We start from the raw sequence: 24,743 nt of genomic DNA on the forward strand, positions 1-24,743 counted from the left end.
CATGTATCACATGTGATACATGTAGTAGATATCTAAGATTAATTGAAAATATATATTTTAGATTAATTAAAAATTTAATGTATCTGATGTTAACTTAGTATCAGATGTAAAAAAAAATGTATCTTATTTATAATGTAGACTAAATATATTAGATTATTACTAAAAGACTGTAAATAAAGTCTCATCTCTCCGGGACTTGGTATAAAAATAATGATGATACATACAACAAAATGAAGAAGCAAAGGAAAAATGTTGAAATAATTAAAGTTGTCTTACTCACACTGCATCGTGTAGCTTGCGTGTATATTTCATCACATAATATATAGTCCATAGTCTATGTCTACACACTTGAGCGAAGGAATTTCTTCCCCCTCCTCCAACACTCTTTTATTCTTTCAAAATAATAAAATAAAGTTAAATCATGGGTTATATTCAAATCAGTTGGTAGAGACATATTATATAGAAGTCGAAGTTCGAATCTCAAACACTTCATGTATTCACCTTTAAGGTGAAATTTTTAGTTACTAGGCTATTAGACAAAAAAATTAATATATTTTATTTAAAATTTAGATCAAATACACATTAATTAATATTTTTGTTTATCAATAATATATATCTTATATTTAGGATATATAGGATAGAGTATTTTAAAGTTTAAACTGTATACAAAATGCATTGCAAGTGTTGTCGCGGATGGCTGGAAACTATTTAACCGGAGGCGTGTAATCACTGAACTAAAGAATTATCCGCATATATTGCGCAACTCCCCAGAATACAATCGGTTCTTCTCGGTGATAAACATACCGAGGCTATCAAGACATGAGAATATTAACAAGGTTGGTAACTCAGGCACTTATTAGAAAATACTTTGTTTTGAGGATTAGATATATGAAACACAATGAATTTAGGGATGTATTCATCTCTTAGTACTTTTCTACTCTGTTTTTATATAAAGCATACATATATATTGACCAAGTTATAAAGCACTCTTTTCATGTAATTAAAACAAATCAATTCTTTTTTAATTAGTATTTTCAAAACGGTTATCAAAATAAATATGCTAATTAGTTGCTATAAAATAGGAACATGTGGTGTGAATAGAGACATATTATATAGGAGTCGGAGTTCGAATCTCAAACACTTCATGTATTCACCTTTAAGGTGAAATTTTTAGTTATTAGGCTATTAGACAAAAAAATTAATATATTTTATTTAAAATTTAGATCAAATACACATTAATTAATATTTTTGTTTATCAATAATATATATCTTATATTTAGGATAGGATAGAGTATTTTAAAGTTTAATCTGTATACAAAATGCATTGCAAGTTTATCCTTTTCTCCTAGGCAGCAAACGTGACAAACTGGTAATTAAGTGGCTGGCAATTAATTTGATAAGTAGAGAGACATTTGTGTTGAAATAGAAAGTGGAGAATGTTAGGTGTATCAAGAAATAAATGCCTCTCTATTCCAAAGGATTGACATCATTAGAACAAAAGCATGACACATTCATAATGAAATGTCTTTAAACTTTTATTATAAGTTCCTTGATCATGTTTTCAAGGCAAATTTGGGTGGAGTTTAGTCAATTCTGCTTTAAATTTTGTGAGGGTTTTGTTAATATATGCACATAGTAAGAAATCAAGACAAATAATTTATATTGAAATTTGAATGTTAAGTTCTTTGAAGTTTACATATTGTTCTTTTGAATACACTCTAAGAATTTTTTTCTATTTTTGCTTTTTTAGGACATATGTTAGCATTTTTTTTTTATAATTATCTAAAAATTTATTACTCACAATGCATAATTGATAAAAAATTGACTCACATGAGTCGATTTTTTTTATCAATTCTGCATTGTCAATAATAATTAAATATTCCTTCCATTTTGTAAACAAATAAAGGCAATTTCTTTCGCACTCATTAAGAAAAATAGTTAGTCATCAACAATGCATCGATCTAAATAATGAAAAATATACCCTTTAGATAAAATATTTTGGTAAAATATGACATTTTAGAAGAGTTGAATGAACAATTGCAGAAAAAGAAAATTTAATAAAAATGTTACATTTCGCGCCTCCTGAGATTCTCAAACATCCCTTGAATCTCTCAAAATACTTCTCTCGTAAGATAACTAGTGAGTGTTGAAGGATGCAAAATCTGAAAAAACACAGTTTAATGCTTACGTAGCAAACTAAGTTCGCACTTTAACTAGGAAACCTTACAAAAATATTTTCATAGGGGTGAAAGAAGGGTAGGGGGTTCAAAAATATTAGATTCTATAAGATCCGTTATTTAAGTAACGAACTGTATTTTTAAGATTTTGTGCCCCTATAAATAGCGAACTATTTTTCTTTTCTTCAAATTTCCGCCCCCTTTAACACTCACTACTTAAATAGCATAGGAGTATTTTTAGAATTCCCGGAGGCGCGCGAAAAAAGTCGGAAGCGTGAAAAGAAGTTCTCTAAAACTTTTCTATGCTATACTTGAATGAGTTACTTTTGCTGCCCTAGCGGACATCTTTTTCCCCCAAAATTTCTGATTTTTACACGTCCACTATTTAAGTAGCGGATGTGTAAAAATAGGACACACGAGTAACAATTTAAATTTTATTTCTTTTAGTCATCCATGCATGCAGTTACTAGTATCATGTATCATAAAGTGCCACATCATCAGTCATGTCACCAAAATTTTACAAATTGCGAAACTGCCCCTCATCTTTTGAAAACTACATAATCACCATTGTATTTCCTAAAAACAGTAAAATCACCTCTGGACTGTATAAAATTGCACTTTTCCCCCTAAATTTTCCTAAATTGTAAGATTGCCACTAAAGTTTTCAAAATTACGGTTTTGCACCTATTCCATAAAATAGTCCCAATTTCATAAAATATTCTTATTATGATTTGTGGTTGCATTATGTAATGTATAAGTATAACATGATCTTTCACATCATAAAAGATTTAGGTCTAATTAGTCTATTGGTTTAATATGAATTTTTTCCTTCATTTAGTCTATTGGTTTAATATGTATAAGTTTTCTCCTTCATTTAATATGAATTTTTTTAATAAAATAAATAATAAATTTAGGTCTAATTAGTCTATTGGTCCTTTAAAGATATTTTAGGTTTTACAATGGTCCCTTAAAAGAAAAAAAAATGTCTGAATTGGTTCCTTAAAGATATTTTAGGTTTTACAATGGTCCCTTAAAAGAAAAAAAATGTATGGATTGGTCCCTTAAAGACATTTGTTTCTCACATTGGTCCTTTCCGTCAATTTTTCACAAAAAACGTTAGTTTTAGTTGACTGAATTGTGGATGTCATTAAGTGTAAGTGGTCCATCAAAAACCTTATTAATTTTTAAAATTTTAACCATTGGAATTTTTTTTTATATTTGGAGTTAAAATTTAACGAAAATAATGGACCAATATGACAAACATATATTAGTCCACAAGGTTTATTACGTATCATCCAATTTTTATTTTTAATTTTGATAATACTCATCATCCAATTTTTAAAAACACACAACGTTTGACTAAAAAGAAACAACTGGGCCATTGGCCACTTGAAGGAAATACAAATAATACAACAATACTTCCATTCCTTTAATATTAATAAAAAAAAAAAAACAAAGTTACAGGAAAAAAAAACCATGAAATAAGGAATTTGACGGATTAGAAATTAGCTAATTATACATTATACATAAGAGAGTTGTTATAATCCATGAAATTGGAAAATTGAGAAAAAAAATAAAAATTGTTGGGTACAACCTACAAATGGGACTATTCCATGTTGCTAAACTAGTATGTGAAAGCAGTTAAGTGGTTGCCTGAAAGACCGAAAACGAAACCTAGGCTTCTAAGTGCAACCTGTTGGTGAAGAATTTGACCATGTTCTTCACCATTAAGGGGGACAAAAATTTACAAGAAAAACATGAGCCTCTTTTATCTTTAGGTGGGAACTTCCCTTTTGGTGGTCATTTTAATTTAATTTTGATGTAATTTTTTATCTAATAAAATTGTTTTTGATGTAATTTTCCGATCTAATGTCTTATGTTATAATCAACAAATTTTTTATGTAATATTTCTGCATATCTTCTAAACTGAAAATACCACTTTTTGAAACAAAAGTGAAGTTAAGACTATATTTTCCTACATAATATTTTTTGTTAAACTTCAAAAAAATAGGCATTTTTTAAACAACATACTGGTAACCAAAAAAAACAACATATTGGGCCGTTTTTTTAGGTAGATAATATATTGCCTTAAACACTTAAGTTTCTACCGTTCAAATTTTAACAAAATAAAATGCATATTCACAATATTAATTTTGAATTATCTTATAATTTTTTATATAAATTATTCTATTAAATTTATAAATTTGATCTCCATAAGTTTGATTCATGCCTCCGTCTCTGCTTGACTGCATACTAATGGGTTAAATTCCATCAAAAATGTATTAAATTCATTCAAAAATATAATCAATTTATATTAATGATTCATATATCCTAGGGTATATATATATAGGCAATATATTCAACTATGATTCATCATCATAACAAGAGAATTGTAAAAATGATGAATATGTTGTTCTTTGTTTTTTATTTGGTGACTAGCACTACTGTTTACGCAGTTGATATTTTGCAACGCATGTCGAAAGATGATTTATAGTTGGAGAGACAACTAAGTCTCATTAACAAGTCTCCTATCAAGAGTATTCATGTATATAAAAACATTTTTATTATTGGTAGTTTAATTTGATCTTCATATATAATAAGATTTTGTTTTGATTGATTTTGGTTGTTCCTATAGGTCGAGGCAGAGTACATAGTTGATTGTGTTGATATCTATAAACAGCCGGCTTTTGATCATCCCTTATTACAAAATCATAAATTGCAGGTAAAATATTTTACCATGGTTAATTTTATATTTTTTGTTTTATTTTTTACCTATATATACTCTTACTTTCAATATTCATTTTATTTGTGGTAGATAAAACCAAGTTTTGAAAGAAAAGATAGTCAAACAAGTATGAAGATTTCGCCAACCATATCCCTTTATGGGCTCCAGAAAGTTAGTTGTCCAAAAGGAACTGTTCCTATTCGAAGAGTCACTAAAAATGATCTCATTCAAGACAAATATTTATTCAATGATCGTAAACTAACTCAAAATAGTTTTCGCACTAGTGTAAGTTTGCTCATATATATAACTGAATTTGTGTCAAGAACGACTTCATTTTGGTGTTAATATATTTCATTTTTATTTGTTCAAAAAAAAAATATAATGGTTCAACATTTCATTAATATATATGTGATTGTATTGAACATGTAGACTGCTCATGTATTTCTTCGACCTTCCGGTGGTCCTTACTATGGAGTAAATGGAACTACTAGTGTTTGGCATCCAAGTGTTGTTGAGGGTCAAGAAAGTGCAGGGCATTTATATGTCCAAAATGGAAATGGAGATGGTACTAATAAAATTGTAGTTGGATGGCATGTGAGTTTTAATTTAGGATTTAATTTATCCCTATTATTATATCAATATTTTTTATTCTTAAAAGCATTCATTTTATGGCTTTATAATTTAAATAAATTTGATGTAATAGAAAAAACTAACTAATATATCTGATACATGATGTTAGGTATTTCCACAATTATATAATGATAATTAATACACATCTATACACATATTGGAAGGTAAGTAATTTTTTTATTTTTTTTTATCTTTACTTGTATTACAACATAAGAAATACTTCGTATCTTGGCAAGATTTGTTCTTACTAAAATAACTAATTTTTTCAATGTTTAAAAAAAATTTAAAAATTTGCCATTATTTGAAATACACAATTTTCATTCTTTAAATTTTGATGTTATTGAAAAACATTGTTTTATTACTTTAAAATCTAACATGATATTTAAATATCACAGTCAGGTAATGCAAATGGATGCTACAATATATTGTGCAGCGGTTTCGTTCAGACCGCCCAAATATAGTCCGTTGGTTCACGCATACCTCGTACATCAATCTATCGTGGCACTATGACTGAGTTGCCAATTTCTCTTGTTCAGGTTAATTTTTACTTGAAATTTTAATTGAAAATATATAGATTATTTTTTTTTAATCGGCTAAATTTTATTAATGAACAAATTACTTAAACAAGAAGTAAAGAATAATATAAATTGTCAGATTATTTTACAATATCAAGGATTTAAATAATATATTTACAGAATTTTATGGTATATATCCAGGATCCAACAAGCAAAAATTGGTGGTTATCTATGGCATTTAAGACAATTGGATATTTTCCAGCACACTTGTTCTCTAACTTGAAAGAAGCTGATGAAGTGGGATGGGGTGGGGTTACAGTAACTCCTTCGGGTACTGATAGTCCTGCGATGGGAACAGGAGGTCTCCAAAATGGTGATTTTGGTTACGCTTGTTATTTTAGGAACGTTGCATATCAAACATCAAACCGTATCTAGAAAATTTATTGGACCCGCAACAAGTTTAGCAGCCACATTAAACGATTGCCCTAATTGTTATAATGTTCGCTACTATAGAGATAAAGGAGGACAAGTTGGATATTCTCTTCAGTTTGGAGGGCCTCCATGTTACTGTGGAAAGTAATTGTATAAAACAATATTGCAACTCTTTTTGCAATGATTTATGAATGAATATGGTTTTTATTTTATTTTTGTAATTTTGATAATGTTATTTATTAAAATAATTTAAAGATCCTTTTTATAAGCGTCTGTTTGTTTCCAATGATTTTGGAAAGAAAGATTCATGAAGGAAGGAAAACTCAGTTTCCAACATCCTTCCATCGTTTGGCACATGAAGGGGAGGGAAACATTTGGAGTACAGAAGCTGGGACCCACACATTTATTCTTTCCGTCTAAAAGTGGAGAGAAAATGGAACAAAGACAAAAGCTTACGTGAAAATGACAATAGTATCTATCCTTATGTTGCTTTTAAAATTCACAAATTCACACCTAAGGAAATATTATATTATAGGGATATTGATGTCTTTTAAAAAATTTATTCTTTTTTAATTTCACTTTTTATTTTTCTTTCCTCTCATTTTTTATTCACTTTCGCTTTAAACCAAACAACCATACAATCAACTCACTTTCTACTCATTTTCATTCCTTCAACATTCTTTTCTCTTACTACTTTCTTTCCTTTCACTTTCTTTTCTCAACCAAACAAAGCCTAAGAGTCCAATAATATAAAAATATGTCTCAATGAAGACCTTATCCTTTCGACATGAAATTAGAAACAACCACGGGAATACCTCTCTAAGGGGTAGGTTTTCCACCCATACATCATCCCACCAAAATTTAATATTGCTTCCATTCTCATGCTTATTGGAAAATAAGCCTTGAAGTCGATATGACCCACAACCAAGCCCACTATTAATAAATATTTGCACCACAAAGAGACTATAACCAATGTCCCGGGGACATTGTCCCCTCAGTTCTGCCATGGTCATCGTAAGTTGTAACCTAAAGCAATTGTGAAGGATTTTTGTTAGATGAAGACCACAAAGTACGATAACCAATTCTCATTTTCCATACTACATTCACTTCATTCGATAGTATTTTTGTTCTGCGCTTCGTTTCCAATTATTTCTTCGCTATCGCTCTCTCTTCTTTCATTCTCATTCTCAATTTCACATCCTTCTCTATCATTCTCATTCGATAGTATGTTGCAGAACAATGAGAGTACGATAACTAAAAAGGAACAAAAGATTATTGTGGTGGGGATGTGTATTTCTGACGGACCAACGCATCATCACTCAACAGTCAGAGATTCATTAACGACAAAGACTAGAAAATACTAAAACTTTTAAACCAAGTAAGAGATTCAAGACTAGAAGCAGAAAAAAAATTAAAAACCAAAAATCACTGATATTATAGAGAAAACCAACATGTCTAACCCGACAAATAATTGTGGTTTCACTTTATTTTTTATTTTGAAACTTTGTTGCTGATGATACTGATAAAGAATACAATACAAAGTTCATATATGAACATTAAAACTCTACTACAGAAAATGGGATGGGATTAGGGACCAGGGTGTATTACATCAATAACCCGTAAGATTATTCTTTTTACTGGATATAACCCACAATATTAGTATACTACAAATGTCACTGCAACTAAATCAACTCATCAATGGATTAAGTGCTAAGAAATTTAATCATAAGGATTCTTAAAATTCTTCAAGAGGTTAGGAATGTCGTAGGCAAGCATGTCATCAACTACTTGTATCATTTTTGGCTTCAATTTCTCAAACTTGTCGATATTATAACCACGCAAGCTCTCTCTGAAATGCTCAACATTTGGAAAGTCACCAGGAGGTAAATGGAACTCCCTTTGTACCTGTTTTGAATTTTACAGATCATATATACACAATATAATATTTAAGTGACATCAAAGAGACATGTAAGGTGAGCAGAGCAAATGAAGAATCTGGTGCATACCTTTCCAAATTCACCTGCCAAGTTATCAATGAGTTTTTGCTGAGCTTTAGATTTGCCCATCATTGCAGGCATCTCCTTTTTAAGATGACCGATAATGTAAGCATGTATCTTGGCTGCTCGGGCTCGTTTAACAAATTCATTGATCTACAATAGTCAATGAATTGAATACATAAGATAATTATGCAAATCAGCAACTTCAATAAATAACACATAAACAATAATTAACTGGATTGTGATATTCAGCAAAAGTATACATATCAAATTTCTCCATCATGAAAATGACCCCGGAAGATCCCCAAAATTAAATCAAAAGGCAAACTTACTAGTAATTAAATCATATCAATCTTCATAGTTTATTTGCTAACTATTTCTAGTAGAAAATAAAATAAAACGACTCTTCAATAAAATAAAATTAAATAAATAAACTCACTCTTCGATCACAAGCCGCCTTTGGTATATCTTTCAGATCTGAAAGAAGGTCTTCCTGTTCTTTTTCAAACAGTTCCTTTCCAATTGGACCGCTGACAGCATCATTTACAGGCTTGTCGTTAAAGGAGCTGCAAAAGAAAGGTGAGATTACGGTAGATTTGGAATTAACCCTCATAGCACAATAACAGAAATCTATAATTATGATAAGTATCAAAAAAATTTGAAAAATACATCTGCCACAATTCCACCACAAAAATAACATTGGTGCAACTTCTTGATACTAGATAAAGATAAAATTAAAATAACTGGTGAATGCAGAAACACATTGGTTTCTTTCCAACTCTCCATGTCAAAGAGTACATTTTAACAATGACATACATATACTAAGTGACATACCCAATATACACACGAGTGACTTCAGGTGTGTTCAGCACCTTCCCGAGTGACCACACGTTGACCAAAAGTTGGTAGAATGATAGTGAAAATAATTATTAATATTATTGAATAAGAGTGCATAAATTATGGAAAAAAATATTAACTCAAAATAATGCTGCCAATCTAGAGTTGGAAGTTAAAATGAAAATAATGTTTCCTAGAATATTGGATAGTTATTTAGAATTCCTTTATTATTTTTTTACTTTTTACTTTTTCTAACGGCTTCTTCTTCTGGTGATGAGTTTTTTGAAACTAAAGTTTCCCAAATTGGCCAAGAACAAAAGATGTTGCAGTGTCTTCCATTCCTCTCTTCGAAATGACTACACTAACCCCTAATTTTTGGGTATAAAATTCAGAACAATGTGGTGTTGAAAGAACAACAGAAAGCAAAGAAAGAAATTAAGAATGAATACCTCATAATTAAGCTGATATATCATTCACTCATAAGCTCACTCACCCTCCATTAAATCAATCAATACCTCCATTTCCATTTTCCCATCAAAACCCTCTTCACTTTCATCCATAACATAACTAAAACTCTCTCCAAAATCTCACAAACAACAACACCACCATCATCTTAAACTATTAAACCATCAAAACAAAAAGAACAGAGGAAGCAGAAACAGAGGAAGAGGAAGAAGTGAAACTCATAACCACCGGAGACAGACATCATCACCGCAGAAACCACCACTCTCTTTCTCCGGTACTGCAGAACGTACCATTGAATAAGACAGATAGATAGCTAGCTAGATTTTATTTATATTTCTGATTTCTGATAATCTTTATCAGCTCTTCCATTTCGAATACAATTCATCGATGGATTGGGTGTAATTGTTCAAATCAACACCTTTCATTTCAATCAAGTAGAATTACAACTCAAATTCTTGTTACTCCTTCAACAACAGTAGCAGCATTTCTAGTTTGATTTTGAGTTCATATATAGCTTTGGTTTTTGCTTCAACAGTTTGTGAAGTAGCTAGCATTTGTACGTGGTATGATTTGAGTTCACAATTTTTGTGGTTTCATCTATTTGTGAAGTGGAATTGGTGATATTGTGGTTGGAACTGAAACTGAAAGTGCGTCATGTTGTGAAATAGTTACATTGGTAGATCTAGAAATACAAGTGTTGTTTTGAAGATTATTAATCAAAGTAAGTATCCCTTTCTATTTGTGTACTTGTTTTCTTCTTAATTATTCTCTTTATATAATATAATATATTTTCCACCTTTTTGCTTTAAATTAATGTTGATGTTTAAATAAGTGAGTGATCCTGTTTTATTAATCCTGCGTTAATGTTGATGCCACAAAACAATCTAATGTCGTTTTCTTTATTTATACACCCTAGTGCTTAAATATGAAGGATACTAGCTAGCTAGGATAGCTAACACTGTCTCTGTCTTCACAAAACACTAACACATTGTTTTGAACAACAGAAAGTTGAAGGAAAGATTGAAGAGGGGATGGAAAGTTTGCAGAAATTCACAAGAGCGGTTACAACATGGAAAATTTGGGGACTCTCAGGAAAAGCATTAGATCCAAGAAGCAAGCGCGTGCAAATATGGAACCGCGCGCTGTTATTAGCGCGCGGTGTTGCTTTGGTGATGGATCCACTGTTTGTCTATGCACTTTCCATAGGGAGAAAAGGAGGTTCGCCATGTTTGTATATGGACGGAGGGTTGGCGTTGGTTTTCACAGTGGCGCGTTCGCTTCTTGATGCAGTTCATTTGCTTCACATTGGGTTGCAGCTTAGATCAGCATATGTGTCTAGAAAATCCCTTGTTGTTGGATGTGGGGAACTTGTGTGGGACGCACGCGCCACTGCTTCTGCCTATATGAGAGCTTTCAAAGGATTCTGGTTTGATATTTTTGTTATTCTTCCTGTGCCTCAGGTAAGATTTTTTTTTTTTTTTACATCCTTAAGTATTTTCTATTTTTTATTTATATTTGTGAATTAAAGTTTTGGATGAATGATGTTTTAATGTCTGAGGTTGTTTTATGTTGTCCACTAATATCCATGATTAAAGTTTTGAATTAATTAAATTTTTGGATGAAATGTTATTTTAATTCTTGGTTCACATGTTGTTTCTGGTGACTAGGAAAAATTCTTCCTATGTTTTATTTATTTATTGTTATTTTTATATTTGAGGGATTTATTATGGTTGTTATTTAATTAATTTACTATTAGATTAGATTAATAAATAATAGATTAGATTAATAAGAGAAGAAATGTTTGACCTATATATTTATTAGATTACTTTTATTAGTTTATACTTTATAGTTTATTTATACTTTTGGAATAGACAGATACTTCAATAAATTTATTTTGACCACATGATATATCCTCTATTTGCAGGTTGTATTTTGGATAGTAGTACCAAAATTGATAAGAGAAGAGAGGATTAAAATAATGATGACAACAATGCTATTGATGTTTTTGTTCCAATTTCTCCCTAAGGTTTGTCATAGCATATCCATGATGAGAAGAATGCAAAATGTCACGGGCTATATCTTTGGCACCCTTTCTTGGGGATTTGGACTCAATCTCATAGCTTATTTTTTTGCCTCTCATGTAAGAAAACCTCAAATGAAAATTTGAGCTTCATCACTACTTTCAAGTTATATATATATATCATTCAAAGCATGTTTGAATTAACTTATTTGAGACTCATGTAGGTTGTTGGAGCGTGTTGGTATGTCCTTGCGATTCAACGCATTGCATCATGCCTTCAACAGCAATGTGAAAGATCTGCTGGATGCAATCTCGCTCTATCATGCTCAGAGGAGATATGTTCTCGGTCATTGTGTGGTGGAAACTCAACAATGATGAGTAAGCTTGTGTGCTTAGATGTTAAAGGACCTTTCAGACATGGCATCTACCGATGGGCACTTAATGTTGTATCCAGCAATTCCTTGGCTTTCAGGATTCTTTATCCCATTTATTGGGGTTTGACGACCTTCAGGTAGATTCTTTATAACATGTTCATAAGTTATTTACATAATTGTTTGCAGTTTGATTCACGCAAAAATGTTTCCCTGAATTTGGTTGAGAAGTATCCAAATATTAACATTCTATTTCTACTAATTCTTGCAGCACTTTTGGAAATGATCTTGAACCCACAAGTAACTGGCTAGAAGTGATTTTCAGTATATGCATTATAGTTGCCGGACTACTACTTTTCACTCTGTTTATTGGTAACATTCAGGTAACCAAAATGAATTATTATTGAAAAACTGTTACGCTTATTGAATTTTTTTTCATACTTAAACATTGTTTAACAATGAGACATTCGTACAGGTATTCTTAGATGGAGTCATGGAAAAGAAGAGAAACATGCAGCTTAGAAGTCGTGACATGGAATGGTGGATGAGGAGGAGGCAGTTGCCCTCCCGATTAAGACAAAGAGTTCGGCATTTTGAACGTGAGAGATGGGCAGCCACAGGAGGAGAAGATGAAATGGAACTCATGAAGGACTTACCCGAGGGTCTGAGGAGAGACATTGAGCAGTATCTGATAGAGGATGATGGAGACCAAAGAGCATAGTCCATACACAGGGGCGGATCCACTTGTAAATGAGGGTGGGCAGTTGCACACGCTGGATTTTTATATTTACTCATAATACCCCGATATATTTTGCACTTGCACCCCCTGAATATATTCATTTGCACCTTATCCAATGATTTTGTCCATGGACCCATTGAAATCTCACCTCATGTAGCAGCCCAACTAGCCCAACCGGAAGCTTGCTTGTTCTTCTTGTTGTTTCTATTTTAGTGTTATTAATCATTACTATTATTATATTGTTTTTCTCATAAATGCCAAAATGCCATAAAATGTGGATCGAGCACATGTTCATGCTTGTTATGTTATGTGTACCTTACCACTATGCCAAAGTAAAAGTCTTATATGATCTTTGCAAAGTTAAAATATGTAACAAATTAACTCTCTTTTTTTATTTTAAGTAAAAAAAAAACTCTCTTATTTTATTGTTACAATAAAAATTAGGAACGGTCACGAATCAAACTCATACGTGTTTAGAGATGTTCAATAGGTGCATTTTGCATAAATAGGGTTATACCTCTGCAAAATACGCGAGTTTTGCGTTACCCCTATAAAAACATTTTACAATAAAAAAATACCCGAGTTTTGCATTACCCCGCTGCAATTTTTTTTTTATTGTTTGTTACAGTAAAAAGTCTGCACCCCCTGGTCCAGGGTCCTGGATCCGCCACTGTCCATACATATTGGTCCAAGCCCGTTTCTATATGATCCAACCATAACAAATTGCATGTAAACACTTGACAATATCTTTCATGAAGTCCACTTGTATTATTTTATGTAGTTTTCTTTAAATATTTGTCATATTGCATGAAATCCTCTTAATGTAACATCCCGATTTTTATAACTCGATATATTTTACTTTGCGTAAAATCACGATATTTTATTTCTTATAACTTGGTTGTTTTGCCGTGTTTAATATATTTTGGTTTTTAATGTTTTTCAATTTAAAATTTTAAAAAATGTTTTTAATGTAACAATCAAACGGTTTTAATGCAAACGGTTAAGAGCACGTGAATCAACGAATAAGCTAATTAAGTTAAAACGCGACTATCTTAAATAATATAAATCAATCAAAATTAGCAATCATATTCCTTAAAACTTGATTTAAGCAAACAGGAACAAGAACATAATTTGATGATCATCCTTAATTTGATGAATTTTTTTGCTTTAATAGAAAACGGAAAAATCTATTAATGCACATAATATTGTTTTGTTTCAAATATTGGAAAAAACAAAATGACTATAAAACTGGCAATTATACATGCATTTCTAATAGATTCTCTAGCTTACTCGATGTTGGTGTTGGTTTTTACTGTCCTAAAGCAAGGGCATGCAAGAAGAGTACTAAAGTATATAAAGGAAGAGTCCTTGTAATTTGGCTTCTTCATTCTAAATCACATGCATAAGAGTCCTTATAAGTTTGTCACACTTTAATTGACCGTTAATGAATTAATGAGGCCAACCCAAATTAGAAGCCGTATATAGTTTTGTTTAGGCTAATATGGATGGAATGGAACATATCTTGTGGGCGAAAATCAACCGTGAGTTCCACACATTCATAGGTTTTTTGGTCGACTGACTGTTACTCTTATCCTCATCCTTAATTAGAATGCTTCACATTTCCCTTAGTATAGCTTGGTTGACCCATCACTAAAACTATTTTTTAAAAAATGCATTCAGTTTTTTCAGTTACAGAACACGGTAATCCACTACTTAAGTAACGGAACGAATCAGACATGAACAATACATTTACGTGATTCAAACGAAAATGAATGAGAGAAGTTTAACAAAGACATTACCTTTTTTATATTAATTGACTTTTATAGAAAGGGACTTAAAATTATTTTAATAAATAACATTATCAAAATTACAAAAATAAAATAAAAACCATATTGTAAACCAAAAAAGAAATAAATCATTGCAAAAAGAGGAGAGCAGATACTCTCGTATGATTTTCACGGGAGAGAGTAAATTTTTCATCTAACCATTGATTCAATTTATTATTAAATATTCATCTTGCAAAAGTAACAAATTAATATGTGGTCAAGATTAAACTCCAGAAAATTTACTAACCCGGATCCTCGACAGCAGCTTTGTCTGTTGCCCTTCCTGCTGTAGCCGATGATCCAATTCCAAAATTTACACAACAGAGAACCCACACTCCAAAAAGAGTTGCAATATATTGTTTTATTTTTTTTTGGTTACAATATATTGTTTTATTTATTACGATATACTATACCAAAATTTGTTGACTACAATTATTTGTCACAATTACATGGAAGTTCTCCTCCTCCAAACTGAAGAGAATATCCAAATTGTCCTCCTTTATCTCCATAGTAGACAACATTATAGCATTTAGGGCAATCGTTGAATGTGGATGCTAAACTTGTTGCAGGTCCAATAAACTTTCTAGATACACTTTGATATGCAACGTGCCTAAAATAACAAACTTCACTAAAATCGCCATTTACGAAATCTCCTGTTCCCATTGGAGGACTATTAGTACCCGAAGGAGTTACTGTTAACCCACCCCATCCCACTTCATCAGCTTCTTTCAAGTTAGAGAACAAGTGTGCTGGAAAATATCCAATACTCTTAAATGCCACAGATAACCACCAATTTTTGCTTGCTGGATCCTGGGTATATATCCATAAAATTTTGTAAATATTTTATTTAGATCGTCGGTAACAACCACTTATCATTATATCTATACTTTAAATTTTAAAACTTACATCTTATAAAAAAAAAATTAAAACTTACAAGTCTAATGAATGTTAATCTTATAAAAGTTGGATATAGTTTGTATTCCAGAGACATTGGCATCTATATAATCTATATATTTAATTTTCTTTTCACATTTAATAATAATCTATATATTTTTAATTGAAATTTTAAGTAAAAAAATGACCTGAACAAGAGAAATTGGCATCTCAGTCATAGCGCCACGATAGACTGATGTACGTGGTATGCGTGAACCAACGAAATATTCTTGGGCGGTCTGAACGAAACCGCTGCACAATATATTGTAGCATCCATTTGCGTTACCTGACTGTGATATTTAAGTATCATGTTAGATTTTAAAGTAATAAAACAATGTTTTTCTCTGTCAAATAAAAAAATTAAACATTGAAAAAATTAGTTATTTTAGCAAGAACAAATCTTACGAAGATACGAGTAAAGATAAAAAAAAAAAATTAAAAAACCTTACTTACCTTCCAATATGTGTATAAATGTGTTGCATTATCATTATGATATAATTGTGGAAATACCTAACATCGTGTATGAAATATATTATTAGTTTTTTCTATTACATCAAATTTACTTAAATTATAAAGCCATAAATATATGAATGCTTTTAAGAATAAAAAATATTGATATAATAGAATAAATTAAAACTCACATGCCATCCGACGATAATTTTATTAGTACCATCTCCATTTCCATTTTGGACATATAAATGCCCTGCACTTTCTTGACCCATAACAACACTTGGATGCCAAACACTAGTAGTTCCATTTACTCCATAGTAAGGACCACCGGAAGGTCGAAGAAATACATGAGCAGTCTACATGTTCAATACAATCACATAATAATGAAATATTGAAGCATTATATGTTATATAATCATAAATTCAGTTGTATATATGAGCAAACTTACACCAGTGCGAAAGCCATTTTGAGTTAGGGTACGATCATTGAATAAATATTTGCCTCGAATGAGATCATCTTTGGTGACTCTCCGAATAGGAACAGTTCCTTTTGGACAACTAACTTTCTCAAGCCCATAAATGGATTTGGTTGATGAAATCTTCATACTTGTTTGACTATTTTTTTCTTCAAAACTTGGTTTCATCTACCACAAATAAAATGAATATTGAACGTAAGTATATGCAAAAAAATAAAATAAAATTAACCATAGTAAAATATTTACCTGCAATTTATGATTTTGTAATAAGGGATGATCAAAAGCCGGCTGTTTATAGATATCAACACAATCAACTATATACCCTGCCTCGGCCTATAGGAACAACCAAAATGAATCAAAATAAAATTTTATTAAATATGAAGATCAAATTAAACTACCAATAATAAAAATGTGTTTATATACATGAATACTCTTGATAGGAGACTTATTAATGAAGCTTAGTTGTCTCTCCAACTCTAAATCGTCTTTCGACATACGTTGCAAATTATCAACTGAGTAAACAGTAGTGGTAGTTGCCAAATATAAAACAAAGAACAACATATTCATCATTTTTACAATTCTCTTATTTTGATGATGAATCATAGTTGAATATATATATTCCCAGGGATATAAGAATCATTAATATAAATTGATTACATTTTTTTAATGAATTTAATACATTTTTGACGGAATTTAACTCATTAGTTTAATTCTATATATGCAGTCAAGTAGAGACGGGGGAATGAATGAAATTTATGGAGATCAAATTTTAAAATTTAATTTAATAAAGACAGACGGTGGCCTCTACTTATCCCACTTCTATTTTAGTTGACTAAAAAATGGTTGAATAAGAATGGTATATAATTGAGTATTGGTAATAAACTAATAACAATATAATTGTTAATAATTTTTCCGTGTAAAACCTTTTAACCCTCTAGACGGGATATATTTGGACATTACGTGTCATAAATAACTCAGAAGTGAATTATTCATACAGAAAGCATAACGGTGAAATCATGTCAGATGGAATAGTACAACCACATGATCCAATGGAGCGATTAAACGCCATGTGGATTAGCAACGACACTATTCTCAATATAATATTTCAAGGCAAAATCCATTTGAGTTGGTCACGTGGAATTGGAGGATTTTGGAGTTTGTTTCTCCTTAAGATTTCTGGTTTGATTTTCTTTGGTGTCAATTTGGGTGGACTAATTTAGTTTTTTTTAAAAAAATAAATTCAAGGCAACAAATTTATTCAAATTCTTTAGAAATGAACGTATCCTCTTAATATTATTCTAATATGTGCTAAGTGACTTAAAATTATCAATGATTTATTTTAAATTAATACTTGTACAAAGTTGATCATAAAAATAGAATGATTGTTTTTATTTGAAAATAGTTGTGGTGTATTTTAGAAAAAAATGGAAATTTCTATTGTTTGTATTGATATATATATTGTGTTGCTGGTTCAATGGGTTGAGAAAATGTTTTGGTCTTTGGCTTCGAATCTTGGTTAATAGAAGCATTTAATTCCATGTTGAAGAATCTCTCACTGTTTTATTTATGCAATTTGACAAGCTCTACCTCACATTCAAGTTGATTAAATACTGCACTAGTCAATTAAGGGGTTTAACGTAGGAGACAATATACTTGATTGAATACATTATTGTGTGGACTTACGTTAAATGATGAGTTGATTGATACTTTCCACTTGCATGTGAAAATCTTCCTCTAACTCTTTCTCATTCAGCCTTAAACATTCTCGATGGCCCCTCATTTCTGCCATGGTCATTGCAAGTAGTAACCTAAAGCAATTGTGAAGGATTTTTGTTAGATGAAGACCACAAAGTACGATAACCAATTCTCATTTTCCAAACTACATTCACTTCATTCAATAGTATTTTTGTTCTGCGCTTCGTTTCCATTTATTTCTTCGCTATCGCTCTCTCTTCTTTCATTCTCATTCTCAATTTCACATCCTTCTCTACATTAATATCCTTTTCACATGTATGTTGCAGAACAATGAGAATGTACGATAACTAAAAAGGAACAAAAGATTATTGTAGTGGGGATGTGTATTTCTGTCGGACCAACCCATCATCACTCAACAGTCAGAGATTCATTAACAACAAAGACTAGAAAATACTAAAACTTTTAAACCAAGTAAGAGATTCAAGACTAGAAGCAGAAAAAAAATTAAAAACCAAAATAACTGATATTATAGAGATTAAAATATGTCTTATCCGACTATTAATTGTGGTTTCACTTTATTTTTTATTTTGAAACTTTGTTGCTGATGACACTGATAAAGAATACAATACAAAGTTCATATATGAACATTAAAACTCTACTACAGAAAATGGGATTAGGGACCAGGGTGTATTACATCAATAACCCGTAAGATTATTCTTTTTATTGGATATAACCCGCAATATTAGTATACTACAAATGTCACTGCAACTAAATCAACTCATCAATGGATTAAGTGCTAAGAAATTTAATCATAAGGATTCTTAAAATTCTTCAAGAGGTTAGGAATGTCGTAGGCAAGCATGTCATCAACTACTTGTATCATTTTTGGCTTCAATTTCTCAAACTTGTCGATATTATAACCACGCAAGCTCTCTCTGAAATGCTCAACATTTGGAAAGTCACCAGGAGGTAAATGGAACTCCCTTTGTACCTGTTTTGAATTTTACAGGTCATATATACACAATATAATATTTAAGTGACATCAAAGAGACATGTAAGGTGAGCAGAGCAAATGAAGAATCTGGTGCATACCTTTCCAAATTCACCTGCCAAGTTATCAATGAGTTTTTGCTGAGCTTTAGGTTTGCCCATCATCGCAGGCATCTCCTTTTTAAGATGACCGATAATGTAAGCATGTATCTTGGCTGCTCGGGCTCGTTTAACAAATTCATTGATCTACAATAGTCAATGAATTGAATATATAAGATAATTATGCAAATCAGCAACTTCAATAAATAACACATAAACAATAATTAACTGGATTGTGATATTCAGCAAAAGTATACATATCAAATTTCTCCATCATGAAAATGACCCTGGAAGATCCCCAAAATTAAATCAAAAGGCAAACTTACTAGTAATTAAATCATATCAATCTTCATAGTTTATTTGCTAACTATTTCTAGTAGAAAATAAAATAAAACGACTCTTCAATAAAATAAAATTAAATAAATAAACTCACTCTTCGATCACAAGCTGCCTTTGGTATATCTTTCAGATCTGAAAGAAGGTCTTCCTGTTCTTTTTCAAACAGTTCCTTTCCAATTGGACCGCTGACAGCATCATTTACAGGCTTGTCGTTAAAGGAGCTGCAAAAGAAAGGTGAGATTACGGTAGATTTGGAATTAACCCTCATAGCACAATAACAGAAATCTATAATTATGATAAGTATCAAAAAAATTTGAAAAATACATCTGCCACAATTCCACCACAAAAATAACATTGGTGCAACTTCTTGATACTAGATAAAGATAAAATTAAAATAACTGGTGAATGCAGAAACACATTGGTTTCTTTCCAACTCTCCATGTCAAAGAGTACATTTTAACAATGACATACATATACTAAGTGACATACCCAATATACACACGAGTGACTTCAGGTGTGTTCAGCACCTTCCCGAGTGACCACATTAAGGCTCCATAAACCCTCATCAGCTGTAACATAGAGCCAAATTGAGGTCAGTATTCCCTAAAGCATGTACTATGAGTTTCATTAGTATATATATAAAAACAAACAGAAGTTTAACTACACAAGTGCTTACTTGCTGAGTATCAACTTGATCTGCCTTGTTCAAAACTACTCGAATTTTGTCATCATGTCCCCGCAAAGAAGTTATCACGCGATTGAACTCATCACTAATATCAAGTTTGTGAGGATCAAACAAGAGGAGTATCAAATCACACTTTGCAGCAAACCAAGATGTTACCCCAGTAAAATCATATGCTCGTTGTGTCCGTTGCTTTTCTCCAGATAGAACTCCAGGACTGTCCACAAATGTAATGTGCTCCAGTAGCTTTGGACAATCAAAAACTGGTTAATGGTTATATCCAAATGCACACAAGGAAAATCAATTAACTTATTCAATGGAGCTAAAGCAACTTACCGGATGAGGCATTTGTGAACACTCAAATTTTGACAGAAAAGCTGTGCCAAAAGTTGTAAGTCCACTAAACGGCATGTCTGCTTGGACAGCAACAGTATTTCCAGGAATGCTTCTCTCACCAGGTCCAGACTGTACACCAACACCATTTTCTAGTTAAAATTAATGCAATAATTCATTTTCCAAGATGACTTGAAGATATCTTACAATAATTCAAAGAATAATGCTAGTAACACAATCTTTAACACACTCTTTTATTGGTTAAAGTTTATATCGTCCCACCAAAATTATGTGCGACCCACCTGATTTGGTGGGACCAATATGAATTTTAACCAATATATGATAGCGTGTTGGAAAGTGTGTTAGAGTGTGTTGCTAGAACTCAAGACAATTCAAATTGTCAAAACTAGGCACTTATGCAAAAATAATTTGAAAACTAAGAAAACTTTAAGGGATTAGAGTGTTGTGGGAGGGACTCTGGTTTTCTGGCACATACCATGACAACAACAAACCTATCAGTTGTAGGCTCAGGTCCAATATGTGCACCTATTGATAGTTATGGAAAAACAACACAAGCTTCAATAACTTATGTCTACAAAACAGATATGGGAAGTTCCACACTTAGACACCGATATGTATATAGAAAAAGCAGAATTACTTGCCTGGATAACCACATTTAAGCAGATGTTTGATAAATGTTGTTTTACCAGTTGAATATTGACCCAAAAGCATAACCATAGGTTTGGCATCAAAATCACTATTTGTCTACAGTAAGTAAAGCATTGCAATCAATAAAGATGTCAATTGTGTATTTAAAACAAAGCAATGATGTAACCAAGTAAAGAAATGTGGCACTAAATCTATAATGGCCAGTCATTTCTAAAGATGGTAACTTACTGACCAATAATGGGGAGACAAAATCATTAAAGCGGTAAGTAACTTCTAAAGGCTTCAACTTCTGGATATAGAGTCTCTTCAAGCCATCAATTATTGATGTCACAGAGGAAAGTGGCACCTGTCGAAATATGCACCAAAATAGAAGTGAAAACCCTATAAGAACATATATGTAAAATTTCTAAGCTTTGGCAATAGCAAAGAAGTAGCAACACACAGAATAAAGGGCCTAGAGAACACATCTACAGGATAATGCCAAATTGTTTTATGCCCTATCAGATACCAACTTAGATAGGTACAAGACAAAATGAAAATTTGATTAGCCTTGATACTTCAGGTAGATTATTGGTATTGGCATGCATCATTTAGACACTTGCATAAAATCCAAGGGATAATGTTAGTTTCAGGCCTCTAATAACATCCTAGTCAGACAAAAACCAAACCAACCATTCCTGGGGATACTTTTCATTCTTCAAGATTATGATGACACAAAATGAAACTAGAGCATAATAAAGCTGGTAAAGAATGCCAATCAAACTTGTAACTGTTACTAATCCAAAAATTGAGATGAATATTGAGGATGTTCTCTCTAGCAGCAGATAAGGATAATGCACAAAGAAAGGGAGGAAAAATTCAAAGTCACAGTCACACAGAGTAGCAGAATGCTTGCCTTTTTTGTGGACTTCGAAGAAAACCAACTGCTTGATGGTGATGGCTGAAACTGAGGATTACCTGCATTATCGCTAGTTACTTAACTGGGATTTTGAAGAGAAAGGAGCAAACAAGAAAACAAAAATCAACGAGTGCCCATATTCAATAAAATGGGAAATATATTACCATTTACATCAGTGTCTTTTTGTTTATGCTTTTTTTTCTGTAGATACAAAGCCAAGCCGTAAGTACTTTTACTAAATAAACATCAAAAAGTTAATACCATAAAAAAATAGGAAATCGTAAAAATAAATACTTACAGCTAGCAATACATCCAAACCCTCCGTTATGGGAGGTTTCAGATTTTTCAAATCAACTGCAATAAATGATAAGCTCAATTAGCTAAAAAAAACCTGCGATCGAAATTCACAATAAATATGTGCAGACAGTACATACTATGTGCATTTTAATATTTGACCAATACAATTACAAAACTTTATTCAAACAAAACAATAGAAGAAAAACCTAAACACACATAACTTACTTACCATCACTATTCAGCAGATCATGTGTTATTGGGTGTCCAGATTGTGCTAAAGAAACTACCTACATTTCAAATGAGTAAGATTCTGGAAATTGATCAGCATTAAACTTCCGCAAAGTGTAACATATTTTCACCTGCATAGCAATGATAAACTCTTGGAAACCTAGATAACCTTGTCGCTTTGAATCTGCAATAGCCCACACCTTATTTTGGTAAGGAGCAAAGAAACAAACAATTTAGTTCACGAGGTATAAAGAAAAAAATTAAAAGAAATACTTATCAACAAGTACAGTTTATATAAACACTCAAATACGACATGTCCATACCATTCCAATTGATAGACACAAACGTCAAATTAGTATCAAAGTGAAATAAATAAAAGTGTAGGAGTTCAAATTCAATCCACTATCAGTCTTTTTTTTTTTTTTGGAATAGAAGAGGGCAAAAGCCCAATCCACTATTAGTCTAGTACAAAACATAATAAATTAAAGTTAAAATTTAAAACAAAATGGTCAATTGACAACATAAAACTCTTGATAGCGACATCTTTAAATCTAAAAAACAAAAAGTCAAAACAAAAGGAGTTACATTGAATAACAGTGTCGTTAATTGCAGATTGCAGAAAATAATGGTTTTTTCAAATTCCACTACACAACAGTGCTATAAGCCTATAACGCTGCTATAGCTGCTATTTCACAATATTTTGTACTAAATAGTATATCGTGGAACAATAGCGATTTGTTCAAATTCCAATATGCAATAGCGCTAGCGCCGCTATAGCTGTTATTTAACAACATCGTGGGATAATCTATGATAGTGTTTCCACAAATCAAAGTTCAAACCCAATTCAAGAGCAACCACTATAATTTGATTTAGCAAAGTGAAAAAGAGTAGAGTTTAGTATAGTAGGAAGGATGGTCAGGGAAAGTTGAAATTCAACCGATGCATGCTTGAAAGTGTAAGATAGTTTTATACGGTCATCCAATAAAAAACCAGTAATTTGCCATATCATACAATTAATTTCAAAATAACCTATGATTTGGCGGAAATACAATATGCTCATTGGATGTTAGTGTAAAACTATCTTAAATTGGCGGTGCATATTCTATATTCTCGAATACAAATATGCAAATACATTACAATTACTATATACAACAGCCATATATTTTCGGTGTCAGTTCGCTGGACTTGGTGGCAGTTCGCTTGTTTACAAGTCATAAATGTAAGAAAAACAAGAAAACCTGTTTAAGATCTTGACGAGGCAAATTAGACATAGCGAAAAACTTGGTGGCATCATTCCCCGTTATGCGTCCATCACTATCTGAAAATCAAAGCGAGCACAGTGTTCAATTCCATTGTTAAACAAAAAAAACTAAGCAAAAAATTAGTGAAAATAGATAGATTAGTACCTGAATCAGCGAAATTGAACCATTGCTGGTAAATGTTCTGATGCTCTTTGGAGCACGAACCGATTGGGATCGGATCGAACTCCAACTCCATTGATAGCAGAACGATACACTGTATTGCGTTTCACGTTTCCAAAACGCAGATTCTGTGATGTCGTTTGTGCTTTTTGTGAGTGAACAGAAAATGAAAATGAGTGCGTTGGAAAGGAAAATAGAGTTGGCACAAACAAGAATAGATTTCTTGTTTAAACTTTAGTTAACATAAGTTTAGTTTAATTTAAGTTTTTAAGTTTAGTCAAACAGTTTTTTTTTTGTTTTGACAAAAAGTTTAGGCAAACAATTTAAATTATTTTCTTAAGTTGAGTAAAGGGGAAAGCAATTTTGCTTACATAGTTAGATGCCTTTGCTTTGCTTTTCATCATGCCAAATTCCTAACTTAGCGTTAAGTGGCGGAGCAAGAAAATAATATTAGGGTGTGCCACAAAAAAAATTATAACATGTATTAAATATGAAAATTA

At 31.6% G+C, this 24,743-nt stretch overlaps 5 protein-coding genes across 5 annotated transcripts; 2 read left to right on the forward strand and 3 right to left on the reverse strand.

Moving 5' to 3' along the window:
• The first annotated feature begins 3,777 nt into the window (after positions 1–3,777).
• LOC123920618 lies at positions 3,778–6,482 on the forward strand. The gene is made up of 5 exons (XM_045972909.1): positions 3,778–3,804; positions 4,813–4,899; positions 4,993–5,187; positions 5,332–5,496; positions 6,249–6,482. The coding sequence occupies exons 1-5, from the start codon at positions 3,778–3,780 to the stop codon at positions 6,480–6,482; spliced, it is 708 nt and encodes a 235-aa protein (XP_045828865.1).
• A 1,408-nt stretch (positions 6,483–7,890) lies between these two features.
• LOC123920428 (EH domain-containing protein 1-like) lies at positions 7,891–9,359 on the reverse strand. Its single transcript, XM_045972685.1, has 4 exons — positions 9,311–9,359; positions 8,916–9,042; positions 8,486–8,629; positions 7,891–8,384 (listed from the first exon to the last, which is right to left on the reverse strand). The coding sequence occupies exons 3-4, from the start codon at positions 8,555–8,557 to the stop codon at positions 8,199–8,201; spliced, it is 258 nt and encodes an 85-aa protein (XP_045828641.1). The 5' UTR covers positions 8,558–8,629; positions 8,916–9,042; positions 9,311–9,359; the 3' UTR covers positions 7,891–8,198.
• Positions 9,360–9,703: 344 nt separating this feature from the next.
• Positions 9,704–13,254, forward strand: LOC123920424 (cyclic nucleotide-gated ion channel 2-like). Its single transcript, XM_045972679.1, has 6 exons — positions 9,704–10,499; positions 10,783–11,238; positions 11,703–11,918; positions 12,023–12,309; positions 12,441–12,552; positions 12,645–13,254. Exons 2-6 carry the CDS (start codon positions 10,810–10,812, stop codon positions 12,888–12,890), a joined length of 1,290 nt encoding a protein of 429 aa, XP_045828635.1. The 5' UTR covers positions 9,704–10,499; positions 10,783–10,809; the 3' UTR covers positions 12,891–13,254.
• Positions 13,255–15,166: 1,912 nt separating this feature from the next.
• Positions 15,167–17,195, reverse strand: LOC123920619. Its single transcript, XM_045972910.1, has 7 exons — positions 17,039–17,195; positions 16,839–16,924; positions 16,566–16,760; positions 16,309–16,473; positions 16,121–16,177; positions 15,817–15,957; positions 15,167–15,544 (listed from the first exon to the last, which is right to left on the reverse strand). The coding sequence occupies exons 1-7, from the start codon at positions 17,193–17,195 to the stop codon at positions 15,167–15,169; spliced, it is 1,179 nt and encodes a 392-aa protein (XP_045828866.1).
• Positions 17,196–18,776: 1,581 nt separating this feature from the next.
• On the reverse strand, positions 18,777–24,506 carry LOC123920423 (EH domain-containing protein 1-like). Its single transcript, XM_045972678.1, has 16 exons — positions 24,229–24,506; positions 24,061–24,140; positions 22,954–23,022; positions 22,824–22,881; positions 22,596–22,651; positions 22,462–22,498; positions 22,295–22,356; positions 21,632–21,745; positions 21,393–21,495; positions 21,227–21,276; positions 20,734–20,862; positions 20,392–20,643; positions 20,205–20,284; positions 19,810–19,936; positions 19,380–19,523; positions 18,777–19,278 (listed from the first exon to the last, which is right to left on the reverse strand). Exons 1-16 carry the CDS (start codon positions 24,317–24,319, stop codon positions 19,093–19,095), a joined length of 1,638 nt encoding a protein of 545 aa, XP_045828634.1. The 5' UTR covers positions 24,320–24,506; the 3' UTR covers positions 18,777–19,092.
• Positions 24,507–24,743: the final 237 nt, after the last annotated feature.

The sequence above is a fragment of the Trifolium pratense genome, linkage group LG4, assembly GCF_020283565.1.
Source record: "Trifolium pratense cultivar HEN17-A07 linkage group LG4, ARS_RC_1.1, whole genome shotgun sequence".
NCBI classification, from domain to species: Eukaryota; Viridiplantae; Streptophyta; class Magnoliopsida; order Fabales; family Fabaceae; genus Trifolium; species Trifolium pratense.